The 20,979-nt window shown below is 35.2% G+C and overlaps 2 protein-coding genes and 1 pseudogene across 3 annotated transcripts in view; all 3 read left to right on the top strand.

The window, feature by feature from the left end:
* ARF8 (auxin response factor 8) overlaps positions 1-20,979 on the top strand; it is an 83,980-nt gene that overhangs the window by 57,146 nt on the left and 5,855 nt on the right. The gene's annotated exons all lie outside the window — the stretch shown is intronic.
* LOC148864227 (CCCH-type zinc finger family protein) lies at positions 2,084-8,740 on the top strand. The gene is made up of 3 exons (XM_088980431.1): positions 2,084-2,598; positions 6,055-6,165; positions 6,372-8,740. Exons 1-3 carry the CDS (start codon positions 2,485-2,487, stop codon positions 8,526-8,528), a joined length of 2,382 nt encoding a protein of 793 aa, XP_088836557.1. The 5' UTR covers positions 2,084-2,484; the 3' UTR covers positions 8,529-8,740.
* LOC148864228 (tetrahydroberberine oxidase pseudogene) lies at positions 14,215-16,026 on the top strand (annotated as a pseudogene). The gene has a single exon (XR_016109745.1). The product of XR_016109745.1 is annotated as a tetrahydroberberine oxidase pseudogene (transcript).

A 20,979-nucleotide genomic window follows, 5' to 3' on the forward strand; every position in this document is an offset into this window, starting at 1 on the left:
ATAATACTTTTCAGATATCCAAAGTCTAAAAATGTTGCTTTTCAGACGTCAGATGTGTTTGGAAGTGTATCTAAATTTGGGTCTGAATTCACATTTGAAATAATAAAACATGGGTCAGGCGCGTCCAGATGCATTTTAGACCTGACCAAAATTCCAAAATACCCTTGAACTCTCGCCTCTCTCCTTCTCTCTCTCTCTCTCTCTCTCTCTCTCTCTCTCTCTCTCTCTCTCTCCTTTCTTCTCCTTTCTTCTTCTCCTTTCTCTCGCAACTGCAACTCCTCTGACAAACTAGTGTCGACGAGTTCTGACCTTCTCTCTCTCTCTCTCTCGCTCTTCTTCTTCTTCTTCTTCTCCTCCTCCTCTCGCTGTTGCAACTGAATAGTCTAATTTAGGGGTAAAATAGTAAAATTAGTGAATTTCATATGTTGAAGGTTTGATCCAACACAAACAACCTTCTTTATTCATAGCTTCTAAAAAGTCAAAAAACAACTGTCTTTTTTGAGATTTCAGACCCCTTTAATATCTTTTTAATTTTTCAGATTTATCATATGCCACCTAAAACTTCATACATCTCGACTCAAACTTTGTTGAATGTCAAAATTCATTTATACCATTGTTTTGTATCATGTGTTTATACTAATATAAAGTTGATACTTACCTTGATTATTTAAAATGAACTTAGGGTATGTTTGATTATCAGGAATAGGGTCTAGAATTAGAAAAAGAATGGGCAATTCCTATTCCAACTGTTTGGTTGGGCAAGATCAAAATCCCATTCCCATTCCTGGTGGAATGGCATTCCCTAGGGACGACGCAAATGGATTGGGTCGGATTAGAATCAAGGTATATCCAAATCCGATCTAATATTACAAACAACATATCCGATTTGATATGAAGATCCGATCTCACAAACATTGATTTGAATTCTAATCCAATGAGAAAGTTGGATATTTGGATCTAATCCAATCTGATTTAATTTAAAAAAATAAATTATTAAAAGAAAAATAAAATATAGCAATTTAAATAAAAAACCAAAAATTATAAGTATCTTTTCAACTATTTTCATTATATATATACATATTTTTTATAAAAATAAACAAATAATATACTAAATTTACAAAAATACAATATAAATAAATAAATAACACACACATATAGGACCGGATCCTCTCGGGTCAAACATGAGTAATCCAAATTCGACCAATGTTCTAATTAAAACCTATTATCTAATCCGATCTAAAAATATGAAATGGGATATCCGAATCCAACAAAATAGAATCAGACTTTGGATCGAATTGAATCATGATTCCATCCCAACTTATTCTAATTCCCATTTGGATTCTTGTTTGAACCAAACAGAATACGGGAATATACCATTCCGGTTTTGATTTTGAGAGAGTTTGATTCCGATTTCAATTCTAATTTCAACTGCACACCCTTATGTCTTTATCTTTTAATTGCACACGTGCTATACCTTTAAACTAGTTTTTAATAATTAAAAAAACATCAAAATGAGGCTACTCAAACTTGCCACAACTATTTCATGCCTTTTTTTAATAGAAAACTTCCTTACTGATATATTTTTATGAGGAAACTGTGATTCTGATCATACGGGACAATTTAGGAAAAGCTTAGGGTTTCCTGTGCATGGAAAAGCTTTTTTTGCCAAACAGACAAACTTTTTTGTGAGTACATGGCACGTGTTAGATAATTGTAATCACCTCCCCTAACTTTTTAACATTGTTGCATGACCCCTTTTGTTATAATCCTCTAAAAATAAGACACAAAAATGTCAAAAATATCCATATAATTAGTATTGACTGGTTTTTAGACAAAAATAATAAAAAGAAAATTTAAAATTGCAATTGGGGAATTTTGAAAAATAAACATTAATTACATAAATATTTTGAACATTTTTATAGGATTCTAAAAGGGGTCTATGTACAATTATATTAAAAAAATGTGGAAGAATGATTAAAATTAGCAAATTTCAGGGGAAGTTTTAACAATAATCAGAAACTTGAGAGGTGGTTTCAGCAATTTACCATTTGTTTCTTCATGGTTTGAGAGTGTCTGTAGGGCGAAAGAAAACCAAGAATTGTTAACAGTCGTTGATTTGCAGCGCTGGTGAGTATATACAATATACCACCACGAAGAGAAGAAAAAGTACGGATAAAGCCCCATAAATGGAAAGTCGAAGGCTTGGATTAAAGAAACCATCGTTATGAGCAGCTCATCAGCTCTCTCTCAATCTTCGACTCTAAGGCCTAAAGCCTACTCTCATCTCTCTCTCCTCTTATCCTTTTCTATCACTCTCTCTCTCATCACGTGCTGGATCTGGGCATCTCAGATCGGATCCATCCATCTCTACTCCCTTTGTTGCCCTAATCTTAAGCGACGCCTCTGCACGCCCAACTCTGTGTTTAAGTTGCTTCTTAATTTGATCGAAATCTAGGAATCTATCGGGCATACAGAGCAGCCGCCATGGAAGCGGCAACACGAGATTCGAGCCAACTACCGGTGGCTGCAGAGGAAGAGTCCCTCAAGAAGAATACAGATTGTGTTTATTTCCTGGCATCTCCTTTGACCTGTAAGAAGGTGCGAATTTTATTCTAATCTTGACTTCTTTTGCTAGGGTTTTTGGGGTTTCTTGAGTTTCCTTGATTGAATCTTTATTTGTTTCTTTGAGGAAAAAGTGAAGAACTAGCTTGATGCACATGTCTATTTCGAATGTTGATCAGTGAAATTGGGTGTTGCTTTGTTTGAATTTCATTTTCTAGTTATTGGATTTTAAGATTAATGTGTTCGATTGAGCATTTTTGGCACTGGTAATTTGGATGAGGTGTTCAGAGAGATGGTTTCATTGATTTGTAGTTTGATGAGTAGCACTTGTCAGGAATTGAAGGAATTAGGTTTGATACCCTTCTGTTCTCTTCCTTTGAGAACATAGAGACTGTAGTCGGCCAAATCAGCTGATGGATGAATTTAAAATCACATCGATGAGATCGAAGCAGCTTGCCTGACTACTGGAGCTTTTGAATCTCGCCTGGTGGATGCTTGCAGTTGGAGCCTAGTATAAATTGCTAGAATAATCCAGGAATCGATTATTCTACCTATGTCCAGGACAGGTGTCCTGGAATGAAGAATCAGTTATCTTTTTTTTTTTTTTTTTTTTTTTTTTTTTTTTTTTTTTTTACATTTCCTTTATATTCTCTGTCAGTGTCACACACTTTTTAGCATCGTGAAGTAGTAGAAAAAACTCTAGCTTTTTTCCATGCATCACGAAGTGACAATTAGCATTGGAGGTATAATCTATTATGTTGAAAAACAAAGATGTGCACTTCCTGTTGCAGATTCAGGACATTATCCTGGAAATGGCTAGAATAATAATGGGAGTTGAGTCACTATATTCAAAATCCAGGGGCAATTTTTGGGAGACAATTGCCTCAAAGACGCTAAGGACAGTTGAGAGGCAACCCAAGGTGTTTGGAGTATGACACACTTATAAGGCATAACATAACCATCATTTAAATGCATTCCTTTCTTCACACCTCAAGTTCGAGGCTTGAACTTCATGGAAATGTCGTTATATTATTTAAATTTGAGGAAATATGAAATGGGAAACATGAACATTATGTTTGTTTTGTTCTCAGCCATGAAGTCCAACCATTGTTTTTGTAAGTGAACTTTAGTTGCCTTTACAAAACGCAAAAAATGAGCCATAATTTTTTTTTTTTGATGAATGAGCCATTATTTTGAAATACAAAATAAAATAATCACCATTTCTGTTTGTATCCATTGCCCCCCCTACTTTCTCTGCGACCAACAAATATTGTATATGGTTATTTATTACAAAAAAAGGGTGTACTCATGATGTTTATGACTCGTGACATTCTCTTGAGATGTGGGAGGGGAGGCTCTAAGTATCAATCAATGTAAGACCAGCACAATCCAAGACTGGTGATTAGGAAGCTTATTTAAGGTTATAAGGCTGTATAATTTGATTAGGAAGTTAATTTAGGACTGAAAATTCCAGAGAGAGGAAACTGAAAATCATTGTCTCAAGATTGGAACAGAGTTTCTTCAATTTGTTTAAAAGGAGTCTTTAGGGTTCTAAGTTAGGTGATTTAATATGGAGGGCTTCTGAGATGGTTCAACAGAAAAGGATGAGAGTTCCCAAATTTTGTAACTTTTGAAAACTAGGGTTTTTAGAGGGAATTTTTGAAAACTATTTTAATGGGATAAAAAAGGATCTAAGATATGGGGGATGGTTGAATCAAACCTAGTTTTCACCAAGGTTTTCTAGGATGAGATAAAGAAGTTTCTCTCTCTAGAGAAAGTGTGTGAAAGTTAGGAATGTGAAAGAAAATGAGAGAATCAATTCAGTCCTGCCTTATGATCGTTTCTTTTGTTTTTTCAAGGTTTTTGATGGTTGGTGTCTGGAAGGACGGAGGGTAGGAGTTCCAGCAACTTCAAATGTATAGATAAAATTCTCTAGCATCAGCTAAACTCCTAAACCAAGAAGACTCAAAGTTATGGTTCTGCCATGCTTACTCCAACTTACAGGAAACTAAATTACTAGGGGATTACTTCAAGGGATCTGGATCTCTGGAATTGTACACAATTATGAATTGGCTGGTGTAGCAGAGGCTGCCCTATTATTGTAAACCTAAATTTGTTATACTAAACCAATAAATATGAATGGTTACCTATCAAAAAAAATAAATAAATAACTGGTAAACTAATTAGCTAATGATTGGCTGGAGCCTACATACTAGGTGTAAAATTACCAAAATACCCCAGTTGTCCAGAAATATAAAAATACATGAAAATCCATTGTTCACATAATAAACAATCCTTTTTGGTATACTATAATAGTTGTTCTTATTTGCAAGAGATCTTTTAGACGAATAATAGGAATTTTATTAAAGATCAAGAGTGAAAGATACACAATAGAGGCTTCCCAAACAGAGGCACAAGATTCAGCCTCAGAACAAAAGAAAAATTACAAATGAGTCCAAAATATTTTTTTTTTGATAAAATGAAGTAGTTTTATTAGAAAGTGGATAAAATCAGGTACAAGTTTCTCATGGAGAGGCGCAAGTTGCAACCTCCCCACACAATCAAAACCAAAAACAGATTTCAGCTGTGCCCAATACAAGTGTTCCCTACTTGTTCCCTGCTTCGCCAATACCAGCCATGGCATTTGCTGATCTCCCCACCCCTTGCGCAGCTAAAAAGTCTGCCATCCCATTAGACGACCTCCTTTCCTATTGAACCGTAACTGTCATGTTTGTAGTCATCCATTTAAATCTTCTCATAGTTCCCCTATAGGACCAAGTTACTGTCTCTGGTTCCTTCAGCCACCAAATTAACACTTTAAAATCACCTTCAATCAGAAATCTCTCAAAGTTCAGCTCTCTAGCAATCTGTACCCTCTGTAGCAAAGCTTGGAATTCTGCATTTATAGAATCCCCCACTCCAATAGGACCAGAGAAAAAGGCAAGAGTATGACCTGTGTTCCTGAAGGCCCCCCTCCCCCCCAAATTCCAGACGGCCCAGGATTACCTAAACTACTGCCATCAAATTTTAATTTTATAAGACCTTCCCCAGGGGGCCTCCAGACTGCACTAGGTTTTTCCTTCATGTTAGAGCTTTTTGGTACCAGTTCCCAATTCTTCCATATGTCATCAAAGGAGAAGTGTGAGAACAAGTCCAAGTAAAACCATGAAGTAGTACAGCCCTTCAGCCCAGTTGACATTATGCGGAGCAGATTTCACATCAGATCTCTCCAGCCAATTGATGAAGGAAAAAGAGGTTTAAAAAATGGAGCAAATTTGACATTATGTGGTTGGTTGTAGTCATAATTTCTCACAAGACCTTGTTATTTATTTATTTACGTTGGAAGAAATCTTTGCATTTTCCTTGTATGTGACAAAATTTTTAACTTTTTAAGAGTTCATGTCATGCATATATTATTATCAATACTGCTTGTTGTTGGCTTGGGATTAATTAGACTCCTAAGAAGTTGTTATCTTTTTCTCCATTAAACAGGGAAGTGAATGTGAATACCGCCATAGTGAACCTGCCAGGATTAACCCCAGAGATTGCTGGTTCTGGCTGAATGGCAACTGTCTGAATCCAAAATGTTCATTCCGGCATCCAGTGAGTGTCTTTCTGTTGGGTTTTCCTTGTGGCTGTTAAGATTGATTGATAATGTCCTTCCATTAAATTTTCTTGCTTGTGAGATGGAAGGAGAAAGACAGCCAATGCTTTGAATCTTATGGTTTTATTTTTTTTAAATTACATTTGATAGTTAATATTATCAGATCTTCAGTTCTTAATGTATCTATTTATCTTTCTCTCTCCAGCCTCTGGATGGCTTTTTAGGAACCCAAGGGGCATCTTCTGTGGGATCATCTCTACCTCCACAGGCTGGGATATCAACACAAATGCCTCCAGCCTTCACTGCTCCTGCTCATGGTTCTGGTAAACAACCCACTCCTTGCTTTTTCTTCCAGAAGGGACTTTGTTTAAAGGGTGACAGATGCCCCTTCATGCATGGACCACAGCCAACTAGTAATTCACTTCCACAGCCAGTAGCACCAAAAGTTGCTCCTACTGTTACTGAACCTCAAATTTCCAAGAAAACCTCTTTTGGGGGCCTTGGGAAGTGCACTACTCAACAGCAGAACATCCCGAAACAAAATACCATAAACCAAATTGAAGTACCTCCACCAGAAAAATCAGTTATGAAGACTGAAACTGCACTGCCAAAAAACGGTATTGCAGCTAAGAAAAATGTACAGTCAGATGATGAACGACTTAGATACAAACCAGCAAATATCCCTGCCTTCAGTGGAAGTTCTGTAAGTAGACCAGTAAATGCTCCTGGCACCGGTGGAAATTCTTTAAGTTGGCCAGCAAATGCTCCTGGAGCCAGTGGAAATTCTGTAAGTAGGCCTCACTGTAGTCGTCAAGCTCAAGTTTTGGATGATCGTAGTTTTCAGAATGGTAAAGAAGGTGATGAAATCTTGGGTGAATCATCACCTGGCTTTGATGTTCTGGTAGACAATGAACTCAGAAATTCTCATTACTACCAAAATGTGGACGAATATGGAAGCGCGACAGACCATGATGGAAGGAATTTGAACTCTGCTGGTGAATTCGATTATGGCTGTTCTGTTGATTACAATTCAGTGAATAAATTTGACCAAGAACCATACATTGATTCACGTGGGTATGATCCATATGGACGGGCTCAAGATCATTATCCTTGGGAGCAGCATAGGGCTTCATCGGTTTCAGAAAGGCTATCTCTACCAGACAAGAGGGGGTACCCAAGAGGTAAGAGTCCCGATCAGATTGGTGAGTCAGATCTGCGCCATCGGCTATCAAAGCAAAGGAGACTTAATGGATCCAGATCTATTATTAGCTCTAATTGTCGTGATGATGGCCACCGGAGAAATGACCGTGAGCATCATTTCGAGGATCAAAGAAACCAGGACCGATCTTGGAGAGAGACAAGCAATTTGCCTCGAGAAAATTCCATAAGTAATCGGCTACAAGGTAGAATTACACTTCCTGGTAGGTCTTCTTCACCGGACAGCAATAATAGTAGCTTGCGTCCTGAAAGGGAAATGAACAGGGGACGAAGCTGGGGTAGATCATCATCACCACCAGGCAGGGGACCAATATCATCCTATCAGGGAAGACACCAAGACAGAATAAAACGGAGGGGCCAAGAGGACAATAACATTGAAGGGAGAAACTTTAGGGCTCCTCTTGCCAGAAGAGATGACATAGTTAGCACTTTAGATTTTGCTGGTCCAAAAAGCCTTGCAGAGCTGAAAGGTTCAAAGCATTTGGAGAGCACTGAAGACCAGGAAAAAGACCAGGAAACCAAAGCTCGTCAAGTATTTCCCTGCAGGGAGCAGCAAAACTCTAAGATTGGAAAACTTGTTGCTCAAGAATCTGAAGATTCACTTTCCTTTGAGGGTCCCAAACCTCTGAGTGTACTTCTGAAGAGGAAAAGAGAAGCAGAAACAACTTCTGGAAATATCAAGATTTCTGATATTGGAGAGGAAAGCAGTCCAAGGAGTGAAAACTTTATGGGTGGTTCCAGTATGACAGCAATTACCGAGACACAGAGTGATGTTCCTTCTGAGAGCAAGAAAGAAGACGATGAAAATATTGTCAGCAATCAGGAAAAATCCAAATCTTCAGCTGCCACAGTTGAGGATGATGAAGAGGGTCAGATCTTCCCGGAAGACAATGAGGTGGCTCATGAAGATGAACCTTATGCTCAAGATGGAACTGAGTTTGAAGCTGAGGATGCAACAATGTTGGATGATACATTCGAAGATCAAGAGCTTGAAACCTTTGATCAGAGAGGTGGAGAGTCTGATTATGAGCAGACTGGTGGTCAGGATAAAACAGAGGAGGACGAAAATTTAGACCCAGAAGAATACTTGGACGATGAAGATGGGGATGACTTCGCAAAGAGGATTGGTGTTATGTTCTCCTGAAGAAGGGTGAGATGAAAGTTACTGCTCACAATCGCAGCCAGTGCAGAAGACTTGGTAGCATTGTTTTTATTTAAACTATAAATGGCTCTTCGAAATGAGCTGATGTAGCTTTCACCTATAGGTTTTCTTCTTTAACTGAAGGAAGCCTTGTTCTTGTATTAATGGAACTCGTTTCAGTGTATGTAAGGTTGAATGAAAATTTCTTTCTGCCCCCTCATAAGAGTTAAATTTGCTTCCTTGTTGAGTTAAAAACTCGGAGAGCTTACAATGGAGCATTACAATTTATGTGTTTCTTGGCAACAAGTATGTTATGGCAAAGAGTACGAGTTTAAGGATGCAATTTGGGCGGGTCCAACTCGTGCTTTTGCACTTGGGCTTGTGTTTTAGGGCTTTAGGTTGGACTTGGGCCTGACCTGAACTTGGGTTGAGGCCTTGGGCCCTACACAAGTCTGACCTGGTCCAGCTTGAGCCTGACCCAACCTGAGTATGCCCACTCAACATTTTATTATCTATGTATATTTATATGATTAGTTTAAATTTACCCCATCACCCATGTACAAATATATATACACATGTTTACATAATTTATTCATGTTAAAATATTTTTTACTTGTATATCTACATCCATGCATAAATTATATTCACGCGCATCTATTAATAATATAAATCCAACCAACCTGCCTGAACACGGCCGGAGCCCAAGACTAGCCTGAGATGTATTGGGTTGAGATCGGGTTGGGTCAAGGTTGATAAATTTGGGCTTGATCTCTCATATTAGGTTAGGCCCAAGCCTGAGGTTTGAGACTTAGGGTTGGGCCTGGGTTGACCCTCAACCCAATCCAATCTACCCAAGTTGCACCCCTAGTAAAGAGTATCCAATTTTTAAATATGTATCGTATTTATTAACATGTGCATTAGTACAATATGCAAGGTGTGACATATTGATATAACATATCGAATTGGAAAGTTTGGATACAGACATAGATATACTTTAAATATACTTGGATATAATGGAGAGATATGGATACATCAAGGAATCTCATACGAATTTCATAAATATATTACATTATAAACAATGTTTGATCTTCTAATCTACTTAAAATTCATTACAATAATTGCTTTTTAATTCTTGCTTTTCTCCTAAAAAATTAAGAAAACAATCGTTTTTTTACATAATTTATTCTTAGATTAATAAGTATAATGGATAATTGATGGACTCAAATTATAGTTCTTTCCTACAATAAAATTATTTATAGCATATACATTTTATAATTTTTTAACTTTTAGCAACGGTCATAATCACTGTAGTCCATGGATCCTGAATGGCTTCGTGCCATTCCTGTGCCACACTGCCATGTACCCATGCCTTCAGATGCTGATACGATACACCATGGGTTTATTAGGTGTATCACCCTATATCTAGCAAGTGAAACTGATTTTCATCTTGAAAAAAATATTTCCTCAATTCAATATATTTTTCAGAAAAGTGTGTACAGGCTTAATGCAGATTTATGAATTCTATTGCAACCTATAAACATTTAAAATGTCAAATAATCCATTCTATACACTCATGTCCGCCCATAAATTAACATCAATTCGGAGCCCGAACTGACACCTACTCAACTGTACTTTAGGCTTAAAAATTCTAACCCTGGGCTAAATCATCATTCTTCTTATAAATATATTTTTTATTGATAGATAATATATTCACATGGGATATATGTTATGAAACCCATGTCCTGATGTCCATAACCCTTGTTTCTCATTTCGTATTTCAATTTCCAAAGGCAGTGTTTGGATAAGCTTTGGCTTTTGAACTTTTCTAAGCCCAAAGTCAAAAGTTATCCAGCCTTTCTACTTTGGATTTTTGGCTTATTGCCTAGATACCCATTTGGTAAATTTGGCTTTCAAGGCAGGCTTTTTCAAAATAAAAGCAACTAAGTGGTTTTTGGTAACACCAAGGACCAAACTGCTTTCTATATATCTTCTCCATACATGTGTCAGACCACAATATTGGCTTATATAGCACAAAATATTATTCTTTGCCCATCATTTCCTATCAATCACTATAAAGCTATCACATTGTATGTCTAAATAATATATGGTCCACAAATATAACATATGCAGCGAAGTCCTTGTAGAGCAGAGATTAAACAGGTTAGGGATGACAATTTTCTCCATCCCACCATGGACCTGACTTTCCCGACCTGATGGGATTGGGGATGAAAGTTGTTTTGGTGGGGTGGGGACGGGGATTAATAGGAATCCCCAATAGGGGTCAGGGTCAGGGATGGAGATTGAGGTCCCTGCTCCACCTGACCCCGATTATATATATTTAAAAAATTATTTATAATTAAAATTTTTTATTTATTTTAAATAATTTTTTTAAATAAATACTGTTATCTAAAAAAATTTTGGGGATTCGGGTCCCCACGGAAATGCATCCTTATCGGGAATCGAGAACAAAAACGAGAGTTAATTTCATAATCGAAATCAGAAATGGAGAATATGATTCCCGCCCCGTTGCCATTCCTAAAACAAGTAGAGTGCATAGTTATAACACCTCACTGAACAAGCAATAAGCAAATGCAGAAGCGCATGTATCAAGATCGCACAAAATATTGTAAAACAAATAATACAGCTATATGTCCATTGAAAACACAAAAGCAACCAAATATGTACAAATCCAATATCACAAATAGATGTCAAACTCGCAAAAAAAAATGATGTATAACCAAAATATCTATATAAGGAAAATCGCACAATAAAATATATATAGAAAGGGGTATCATCAAAATACCGCCTTAATTTATCATCTAATTCATGGCATTCAGTTTTAACAAACAACTTAGTTGCATTTTTATTTTTTAAGTTTAATTTCAATATTCTCTTTGCATTATGGGTTCATTTTCTAACTTGATTCTTTAGGCTGTGTTTGGTTTGAAGGAAAAAGTAAGGAAACCCATACAAGGTTTCACTTCCTTTCCCTACTCTTTCCTTTAAATCAAACATAGCCTTAATAGTAAGATCTTCTTGTTTTGATTATTTTTTGTTCTTAGAATTGCATGTTTATTCTTACATTATTAGAGAGAGTTCAACTCATCATTCAAATTCGTGGACTTCATTAAGTAGCATTTTTTTCAAGCTATTTTCCTCTCCACTCCATTATATGGGTCCATTTTTCAGGTTCTTTTCTTTTATTTTACATCCTTATCATCCCAATTTCATCTCCCCTCCCCCCCACCCCACCACTTAGGATTTACTCTTCAGTTACTAAGTTCAGCATCTTATTTGTGTCATCAATTCATTTTTAGCAAGCGTTTATTAAGAAGCAATAATAAATTAGGGTGTTCAACTACAGTGCACTTACGAATATTTGTTGCACATTAAATCAATATTTTAACCAATTATGCATATTAACGACATGACATGGTCTAATTACTTTTCATTCATTCACATTTTGCAAAGTGTACTTATCATCCAGACTAACAATGTTTTATGATTTTATCACTTCACATTTTCTGCTTTATAGTTCATGCACCACAGATTTTGCTTAAATTAGACATGCACTACATTTCTTTCTATAGCATTTCTTTGCATTTTAAGCCAAGGATTTTACTTTAGGGAAAATTTCCAATCAGTACTCTGTACTTTGGCTCAAGTGACAATTTGGTCCCTGAACTTTAAAATGCGTCAATCTAATATCCAAACTTTCAAAATGTGACAATCCAATACCTATCATTAACCAGTCCGTTAATCAGCCGTTAAGTGACATTTGAAAAGTCAAAAATGCCATTTGAATGCCATCTAATTCTCTTTATCAATCATCCAAACATTGACAAAAAACTAAACAGTCCCAAATCATAGCCTCTTCTATTCAAAAAAGTTGGTGAGTGTTTAGAAGAATCTAGAGTTTGGGACTGTTCATTTTATTGTCAATGTTTGGATGGTTGATAAAGAGAATTAGATGGCATTCGAAGGGCATTTTTGACTTTTCAAATGTGACTTAACAGCTGATTAACGAACTGGTTAACGGCAAGTACTACATTGTCACATTTCGAAAGTTCGGATAATGGATTGTCGCATTTTGAAAATTTGAATACAGCATTGTCGCATTTTAAAGTTTGGGGACTAAATTGTCACTCGAGCCAAAGTACAAATCAGGAATTTTCCCTTTAATTTAAGCTGCATGTTTGCATAATCAACCATTCACTTTGGTCTTTGTCAACTTGCATTATTTTCTTGCTTTTCATATCTTCTTTCTTCATATATATCACCTTTGGTTTCTTATTTTCTTCATTTTCTTCTAACAAGTATTAAACAATTATGTTTTAAAGACATTTTATTCTGAAATACTTTCTCCAATCAAAGAATTTAGCATTCATTCTAGCAATTTTCATAATTCTAATTTCATTATAATCATCTTCCATGCATGCACTATTTTGCCTTGTAGACCTCATTATAATCGAATTTAGACTCCTTTATAGCAATAATGGTTGTGAAAAGCAAAAAAACAAAAGGGTCCTTAATATCATTTGGAAAGTTGAAATCTCTTTTTGCTCTTCTAAACCTCTGAGTACAGTGAAATTGTAAGGTATTTGAATGTGGTAACCTAGAATGGTTTATTTCACAATTTGCTCTTACATTAGTGTAAGAGCATATGTTATGCGTGTTTGCAAGTTAGCATTAGTGATATGTGATGTATGCAGTGTTTGGATTTAACTTATTATGACTTGCACGGAATCAAAGGCAACTATCTGTTTTATATATTATAGATAATTATAAATGTTTACATTAATTATTAATTTACAATTAATAGAATGTTGATTAATCAAAAATTAAATATAAGTAATAAAATAATTTAATGGCAATCAGTAAAATAGTAAAAACTAATTTAATACTTAATAAATAATGAAAATAAATAAATAATAAAAATATTAATTATTTTTAAATTAAGTAATTATCTTTATTATTCATTCAATTGATTTATCAATTGTTTTACTATTTTCTTAGTTATCTAGTTATTTGGTTAGCTAGATCACTATTTCTGTTTAAACTTCAAGATTTTATTTTTATATTTATTTTTTGAATTATCTAATAATTAATTAATTATTTAATCATTTGAAATTTTCTTAAATAATTAATTTTTATTATTTTGGTATTTATATCTCATAATTAGCTAATTATTTTACAACATCATTATGAAAATGGTAAGAGGGTATTTTTGTTTTCTGTGCCTTCGACAAAACATCCGACCATGTATATGAGATGCTTTTAGCCTTTTACAACACTCAATTCAATTCAACTTTATCAAACGCCCCACTAGGACCCGGACCCAGCGACTCAGCGAGTCAAGTTCTGCTGCACCTTTTTTTATTCACAACTCGCAATCAGGACTAGACACCTGTCAAATGAAAGAAAGTGCAAGATTAATCCAATCGAACCGCCCCTAATTGGAAACGTAGAAAGATTATAAAATAATAAAAAAAAAAAGTCAAGTCAAAAGCCATTAAGTGTGCAGAGAAGAGACTTCATTTCTACCACAAATGTGCCTGAATTTTCCATTGCTTAGTTATTATAAAGACCCAAAAAATCAATATTTTCTCTGAAAGTCTTTCTGAAAGACTAAACTACATAAACACCAAAAAAATTTTTCGTCAACTTAAACATATATTAAATAAGCAATCACTGCATTGGTTTCCCAGTCACCTCAAAGGAAAATGCAGACTTCAAGCTTTTCTGTATTTTCTTTGCTCTACATCCTCCTCCGCTGTTCAGTTTCATGGTCATGGGCTTCATCAGATTCAACTCACTGGACCTTTTTACAGTGCCTCGAAATCCATTCTCAGTCATCCATCCCAATCTCAGAAGTGCTGTACACCCCAAACAATTCTTCTTATTCATCTGTCTTGCTATATCCTGTACACAATCTTAGATTTTCGTTGCCTTCCACCCCTAAACCTCTGCTCCTCATCACACCATTGAATGTATCTCATATCCAAGCAACTGTAATTTGTTCTAGGAAAGCAGACCTGCAACTCAGAGTTCGAAGCGGTGGCCACGACTACGAGGGCCTTTCATATGTCTCTGATGTCCCGTTCATCATTGTTGACCTGCTGAATTTTCGATCAGTTGACGTTAGTATAGAAGATAACAGCGCTTGGATTCAAGCTGGAGCAACTCTTGGGGAGGTTTATTACAGAATTGCAGAGGCAAGTAAGATCCATGGCTTCCCCGCCGGGAGCTGTTCGACTGTAGGCGTCGGTGGGCACTTCAGTGGAGGTGGGTTTGGTCTGCTGTTCAGAAAATACGGCCTGGCTGCTGATAATATCATCGATGCTTATTTAGTCGACGTTAATGGTAGAATTCTTAATAGAGAATCCATGGGGGAAGATTTGTTTTGGGCCATCAGAGGAGGAGGCGGAGCAAGCTTCGGCATCATCGTATCTTGGAAAGTCAAACTAGTTCCTGTTCCCCCAGTGGTGACTGTTTTCAGTGTTGATAGAGCCTTGGGACATGGTGGTACAACAAAGCTTATACATAAATGGCAATTCGTTGCAGACAAGCTCCATGAAGACATCTTCCTCCACATCTACATAGCAACTATTACAGATCAGAAGGGGAATAGAAGTGTTCAAGCTTCATTCGACTCTATGTTTCTTGGGGGTTGTGAGAAACTTCTGCAAATGATGGATGCCAGATTTCCTGAGCTGGGTTTGAAGCGAGAAGACTGTATTGAAATGAGTTGGATTCAATCCGTCCTCTATTATGCAGGTTTCTCAACCTCTGAACCCTTGGAGGTTTTGCTGGACAGGAGGCCTCAGTTCAAGAGCTTCTTCAAGGCAAAGTCTGATTATGTGAAAGAACCCATTTCAGAAACTGGGTTAGAAGGAATATGGAAAAGGCTTTATGAAGATGAAGGGGCATCTATGATCTGGACTCCCTATGGAGGAAAGATGAATGAGATTCCAGAGTCTGAAATCCCTTTCCCTCATAGAAAGGGGAACCTCTATAAGATTCAATATGGTGTGAACTGGGAAGAGGGAGGAATTCAGGCATCCAGAAGGCACATAGGATGGATCAGAAAACTATACAGGTACATGAGGCCCTATGTATCCAAGTCTCCAAGAGCTGCATATGTCAACTATAGGGATCTTGACTTGGGTACCAATAGTAAGGGTAATACAAGCTATTCCCGTGCCAGGATTTGGGGTGAGAAGTATTTCAAGAGTAACTTCAAGAGATTGGTTCATGTGAAAAGCATGGTTGATCCAGGAAATTTCTTCAGACATGAGCAAAGCATTCCATCATGGAGATCTTGATTTTTTTTTTTTTTTTCTGAAAGTAAAGAGATCTTGATTTGGATACATCTATAGCTTCTATCATGAAATAAGTGTATGGATTTTGTATCTTCGTCTTTTTTCTCTTGTATCTTCATCTTTAATCAAATTTAATAAAATGGTTCTGTTATTGATAAAAAACTAAATGCCGGGATTTTGTAATAAAATCAAATTTAATAAAATGGTTCTGTTAATATTTGCCACCACCAATAAAGGTGGAATCATGGCCTCATGGGAACATGCATCTAAACATATCTTAACCCCACCCATTTGCCACGTTTAATTGTTTATTGAGACTTTTGCTCTTATGCCATGTAGGGATGCAACTTGAAGCAAAACTAAATTAAATTTAGTCTATTTACACTCCCATGTATGTACATCAGTACAAATGAACTTCGCAGTTCGCACAACAAACAAATTTAGCCTAGGATACAATTTTGTTAATATCTAGAGACAAAGATTCCGACCCCAAGATACAATTTTGTTCTTTTTTTGTACACTTGAAAGTTGAAACCTGTTTAATGCTACATACAAACAAATTAACAATTGACACAAAAACTATCAACAGGTGGTACTTAGAAAAAACAAAAGAAAAAAACCACGAAAGAAGAAAATAGAAGGGCAGTAATAGTCAATAGTGTATGAGGCTCATGCCACATCCACATCAGATCATATATATGCCTTATTATACATCGAGCCAAGGTTTAAAATTTTGTCACGTATCAACCCGTTTCGGCCTATACATATCGGTTTTTAGACTTACTGGTATGAGAACGGTCCTAAATCAAAGGTACCGTCTCTTTTCATCATGCCGAAACAGTATCGACTTTGTATCAGACTGGTATTGGCCCATTTCGGTATGATCCGGCCGATATACTACCGATACGGTAGCATATTGGCCAATACACGACGAATTCACTGTTACAAATAGAATAACCTTCGAAAGAGGGCTTCTAAACTCATTTCAGAAGCCCTCTTTCTTCCCCAAACCCTTCAGAAACTTTCTTTACATTTCTAGAGACTCAAATCTAGAAAAAATCCATCAAAACACCTACAAAATTGAAATATTCAACAAGTTTTTCAATGTTGTTTAAAAAGTATCGAAAATATGATGTTTTTTCAAAATTTTTTACATTTTCAGCCAATGTTTTTGGGTATTCTTTTAGTTTGGATGCTTGAAACATCTTTATGTATGTTGATCTTCTATTCTTATTAGGGCTGCAAGTTGGGCCGGGTTAGGTCGGGTTGAGGCCAACCCTAACCCAACCCTAAGTTCTAAACCTCAACCCTTACCCTAACCCAACCAGACCTTCAATCCGACCAACCCAACCCTAACCCTAACCCTAACCCTAACTAAATTCTTTCGACCCTAACCCAACCCGAAGTCAATTTCGGGTTGGTTTGGGCTCAGATTGGGCCCAACCCAACCTTCTTCCCATCCTTTTAAAACCTCATAGAATTTCTCGATTTTAGATCTTAACTCAACTTTCACTACATATATTAATCCTATGTTTCATTAGTATTTGTTTGTTGACGCTATTTTTTGTTCTTTTAATACAAAATTAAAAAAAAAAAGTGTTAGAAATGACTATACTTTATTATGAGTTATGATTTACGATAGATCTTTCTTGGGTGGCAAACAACATAGAAGAGATGAAGAATAAAATTTTCAAAAAACATAAAATAGTGTTATTAAGGTTTTAGTCTTTTTGATTAGGATTAAGTGAAGTAATTATCTTAAAAGAAATACATGATACTATGTGGTGGGGACTATACAAATATCATGTATCTAAACAAATTATTTATATATAACATGTACTATAGAGTTGGATTCGGGTTGAGTCGGGTTGGCTAAGGGGTCAACCCTAACCCAATCCGAAGTAAAATTGGGTTCATGAATTTCAACCCTAACCCTAACCCGAACATCAACCCAACCCAACCCAACCCAACTTTAGGGTTGGGTTCGGGCCAACCCAGCCCAAGTTGCAGCCTTAATTCTTTTGCAAAAAATCCCACTTATTTTTCTGCTATATGTAAATCTTTGTGAATATTTGAAGAAATTCCAATATAATAAAATATCTGAATAAAATGAAATTTTTAGGTTTTTAGTTTGGTCTACCTCTAGAAATTGATTATGTTGTAGATCTATGGATGATCTACCATGTCCATAGATCAATTGAATTTTTTCTAAATAATTGATTTTTTTTTATTTTTGTTATTTTTCAGAATAAATAAAAAATATATAATTTCTTTAATTTTATGTGATCCAACATAGGCTGAGTATGTTGTAGATCTATGGATGATCTACCATGCCCATAGGTCAAATGAATTATTTTCTAAATAATTTATTTTTTATTTTCGGAATAATATATATATATATATATAGATATATATATATATATATTCTTTAATTTTATATGATCTATCCCTATAGAGCAGAAAAATAAACCTATAGATTGAGTATGTTGTAGATATATGGATGATCTACCATGTCCATTGATCAAATTCATTCAATTTTCTGTTATATATTTACTTTTCTTAATTTTAATTTAAATTTTAGAACAAAACATGGAAAATAATTACTTGATCTATTATGTCCATAAACCCATTCAATTTTTCTGTTACATATTTACTTTACCTAATTTTAATTTAATTTTTAGAATAAAAAAAGAAAAATAAATATTTGAATATATAAAAATAAATAACTATTTAGTTTTTAGAAAATTAGAATGAAACATGCAAAATAATGTCCATAAATCCATTCAATTTTTCTAATATGTATTTACTTTTCTTAGTTTTAATTTAATTTTTAGAAAAAAAACATCCAAAATAATTATTTGAATAAAAATAAATAATTGTTCAATTTTTAGAAGATTAGAATGAAACATGCAAAATAACTACTTGATCTATTATGTCCATAAATCCATTCATTATTTCTGCTACATTTTTACTTTTCCTAATTTTAATTTAATTTTTAGAATAAATTAATTAAACATCCAAAATAATTATTTGAATAAAAATAAATAATTATTTAGTTTTTAAAAAATTAGAATAAAACACGCAAAATAATTACTTGATCCATTATGTCCATAAATCCATTCAATTTTGCTATAACATATTTACTTTTCTTAATTTTAATTTAATTTTTAGAATAAAACAAGCAAACACATTAGAAATGAATTGAGTACTTATTAAATAGTACATTTTTGTTCCCTTATATTGATTATAATATTTTTTTTTAATAAAACCCACTAAAACATTTTATTTTTATACATAAATAACCCATTTATGTCTTATATTTAGTGATACTGATGTTTATTTATGATTTATTGGAGTATTTGTAGCATTTCCAGGTGTATCTTAATTTTTCGTCCATATCCATGCGCATCGAAAGCGTATCCCATTACATCTCTTAAATTTGCCTTTCCGATACGCATAGCGTTTCCGATACTTTGAACCTTACATCGAGCTCAAATTTTTATTGGATTGGATGGAATGAAGAAATCCACATAGAGTTAGATTATAAAACCGATGCAAGTTTTAACATCCAAATGCAAGATAGTTAGATTGACTATCAATATCTTGAAGGTTGTGTTCCATACCATTTTGTCATTTTTACTTGTAATGTTTTAGGTTGATCAATACAAGTTTTATGAGAATATATGTATTTTTTTCTATCACAAATGCTTGGAGTTATCAATATAACATTGGATACCATTGTTGCTTCTTCAAGAAATGACAAATTTGGTGGTTCTACTTTAAATGCCAACACCAAATCCAATGCTTGTATTTTTTTTAATGGAATTCAGGAAATGGTTATTTGATGTGATATGACAAAACAATTTCTCAAAAATTTACATTAACCAATACAAAACACAACCAAAGTCTGCTGACAATCTTAATGAAAATCATAGCTACACACAAACGGATGTAAAACTAAACTGGATGCAGAATTTATATCCTATTCAGATTTACATTACAAACAAATACAATTTAATAGTGCTACAATAAGTGATAAAATAAAATGACCATATACAACACCCTTAAGAAGTGATTTGATGATGTTGATGATGATGACGATGACGATGATGATGATGAATGCAATAAAATTAATTGAACATAACATTGAAAATAAAAAATAAGATCCATTGAACAATCTACTCTTCAGTGGTACCTGTGACAATTGCTAGGGTATCCCAACAATTGGACTTCCGGCACATAGGTCTTCAATTATATTGGATACAGATCGAATTTCTAATAACTTAAAATGGTTTCCCAGTTCTTTAAAAGTTAATATTGCTTCTGACCAGCAGTGATCGAGAGCTGGAGGTAAGAGTGGAGAAAGTTTCTCAATGACAATCAGGAAGCAGAGTTAATGAAATCCCCCGATAACCAAAAGTACAAGTCTTTCCAATGACAATCACGAAGCAGAGTTAATGGAATCCCTCGATAATCAAAAGTATGCCAACTCTGAAAACATGAAGGATAGCTTCAAGGTTTAACATGTTCCCTGATGAACTGTTCAACCTGCACAATTTCCCCCGTCTGTCCAGAAGCTTCAGCAACAGTCACCGTGTTAAGACATTGAGAAAATGCAAAGGCCTCTCCGGTGATGCCAAGAGTATATTCGTTAGTTACGTCAGCTGCTGATATGGCAGTTCTTGATGCCCGTAGTTTGTCTCTGCAAAGTTCATAGACAACCAAAAGAGAAGTTTGTTTTTTCAGTTCAGTGAACATTACCTGATGCCCGTAGTTTCATTCTTTTCATGGCGTCCAACCTGCAGTAACATCAACCCCCTTCTCAAACCATGTTTACCATACTTAGAATCAGTTACATTTTGTATGAACAACTTGAAACAGCTTAAACTTTTGATGAATAAGTATTTTGTTAAGATTAATAGCAGTGAACTGACAAGTACATACAAACCAGAGTTGTCCCAAAAGGCGTTAGTTGCTGCTAGACCTGTTCATGGGCCAAGAAGCCCGATGGCCCAACCAGGCCCAGCCTGACCCCCGGTCGGGCTTGGACATATTATTAGACCAACTTGGGCTTGGGCTCGGGCCCTATTATCTAAGGCTCTGTTCATTTGCTCTGAAGTCTGACATTTGAA

The sequence above is a fragment of the Nelumbo lutea genome, chromosome 3 (genome assembly GCF_056320005.1).
Source record: "Nelumbo lutea isolate HS-2025 chromosome 3, American lotus-T2T, whole genome shotgun sequence".
Lineage (NCBI taxonomy): Eukaryota > Viridiplantae > Streptophyta > Magnoliopsida > Proteales > Nelumbonaceae > Nelumbo > Nelumbo lutea.

Bases quoted from the DNA above. Each gene is read 5' to 3' on its own strand.
- LOC148864227 (XM_088980431.1), top strand. From the start codon at position 2,485: ATGGAAGCGGCAACACGAGATTCGAGCCAACTACCGGTGGCTGCAGAG. The intron at 2,599-6,054 runs GTGCGAATTTTA...TCCATTAAACAG, and splicing joins CTCCTTTGACCTGTAAGAAG to GGAAGTGAATGTGAATACCG. The intron at 6,166-6,371 runs GTGAGTGTCTTT...TTCTCTCTCCAG, and splicing joins AATGTTCATTCCGGCATCCA to CCTCTGGATGGCTTTTTAGG.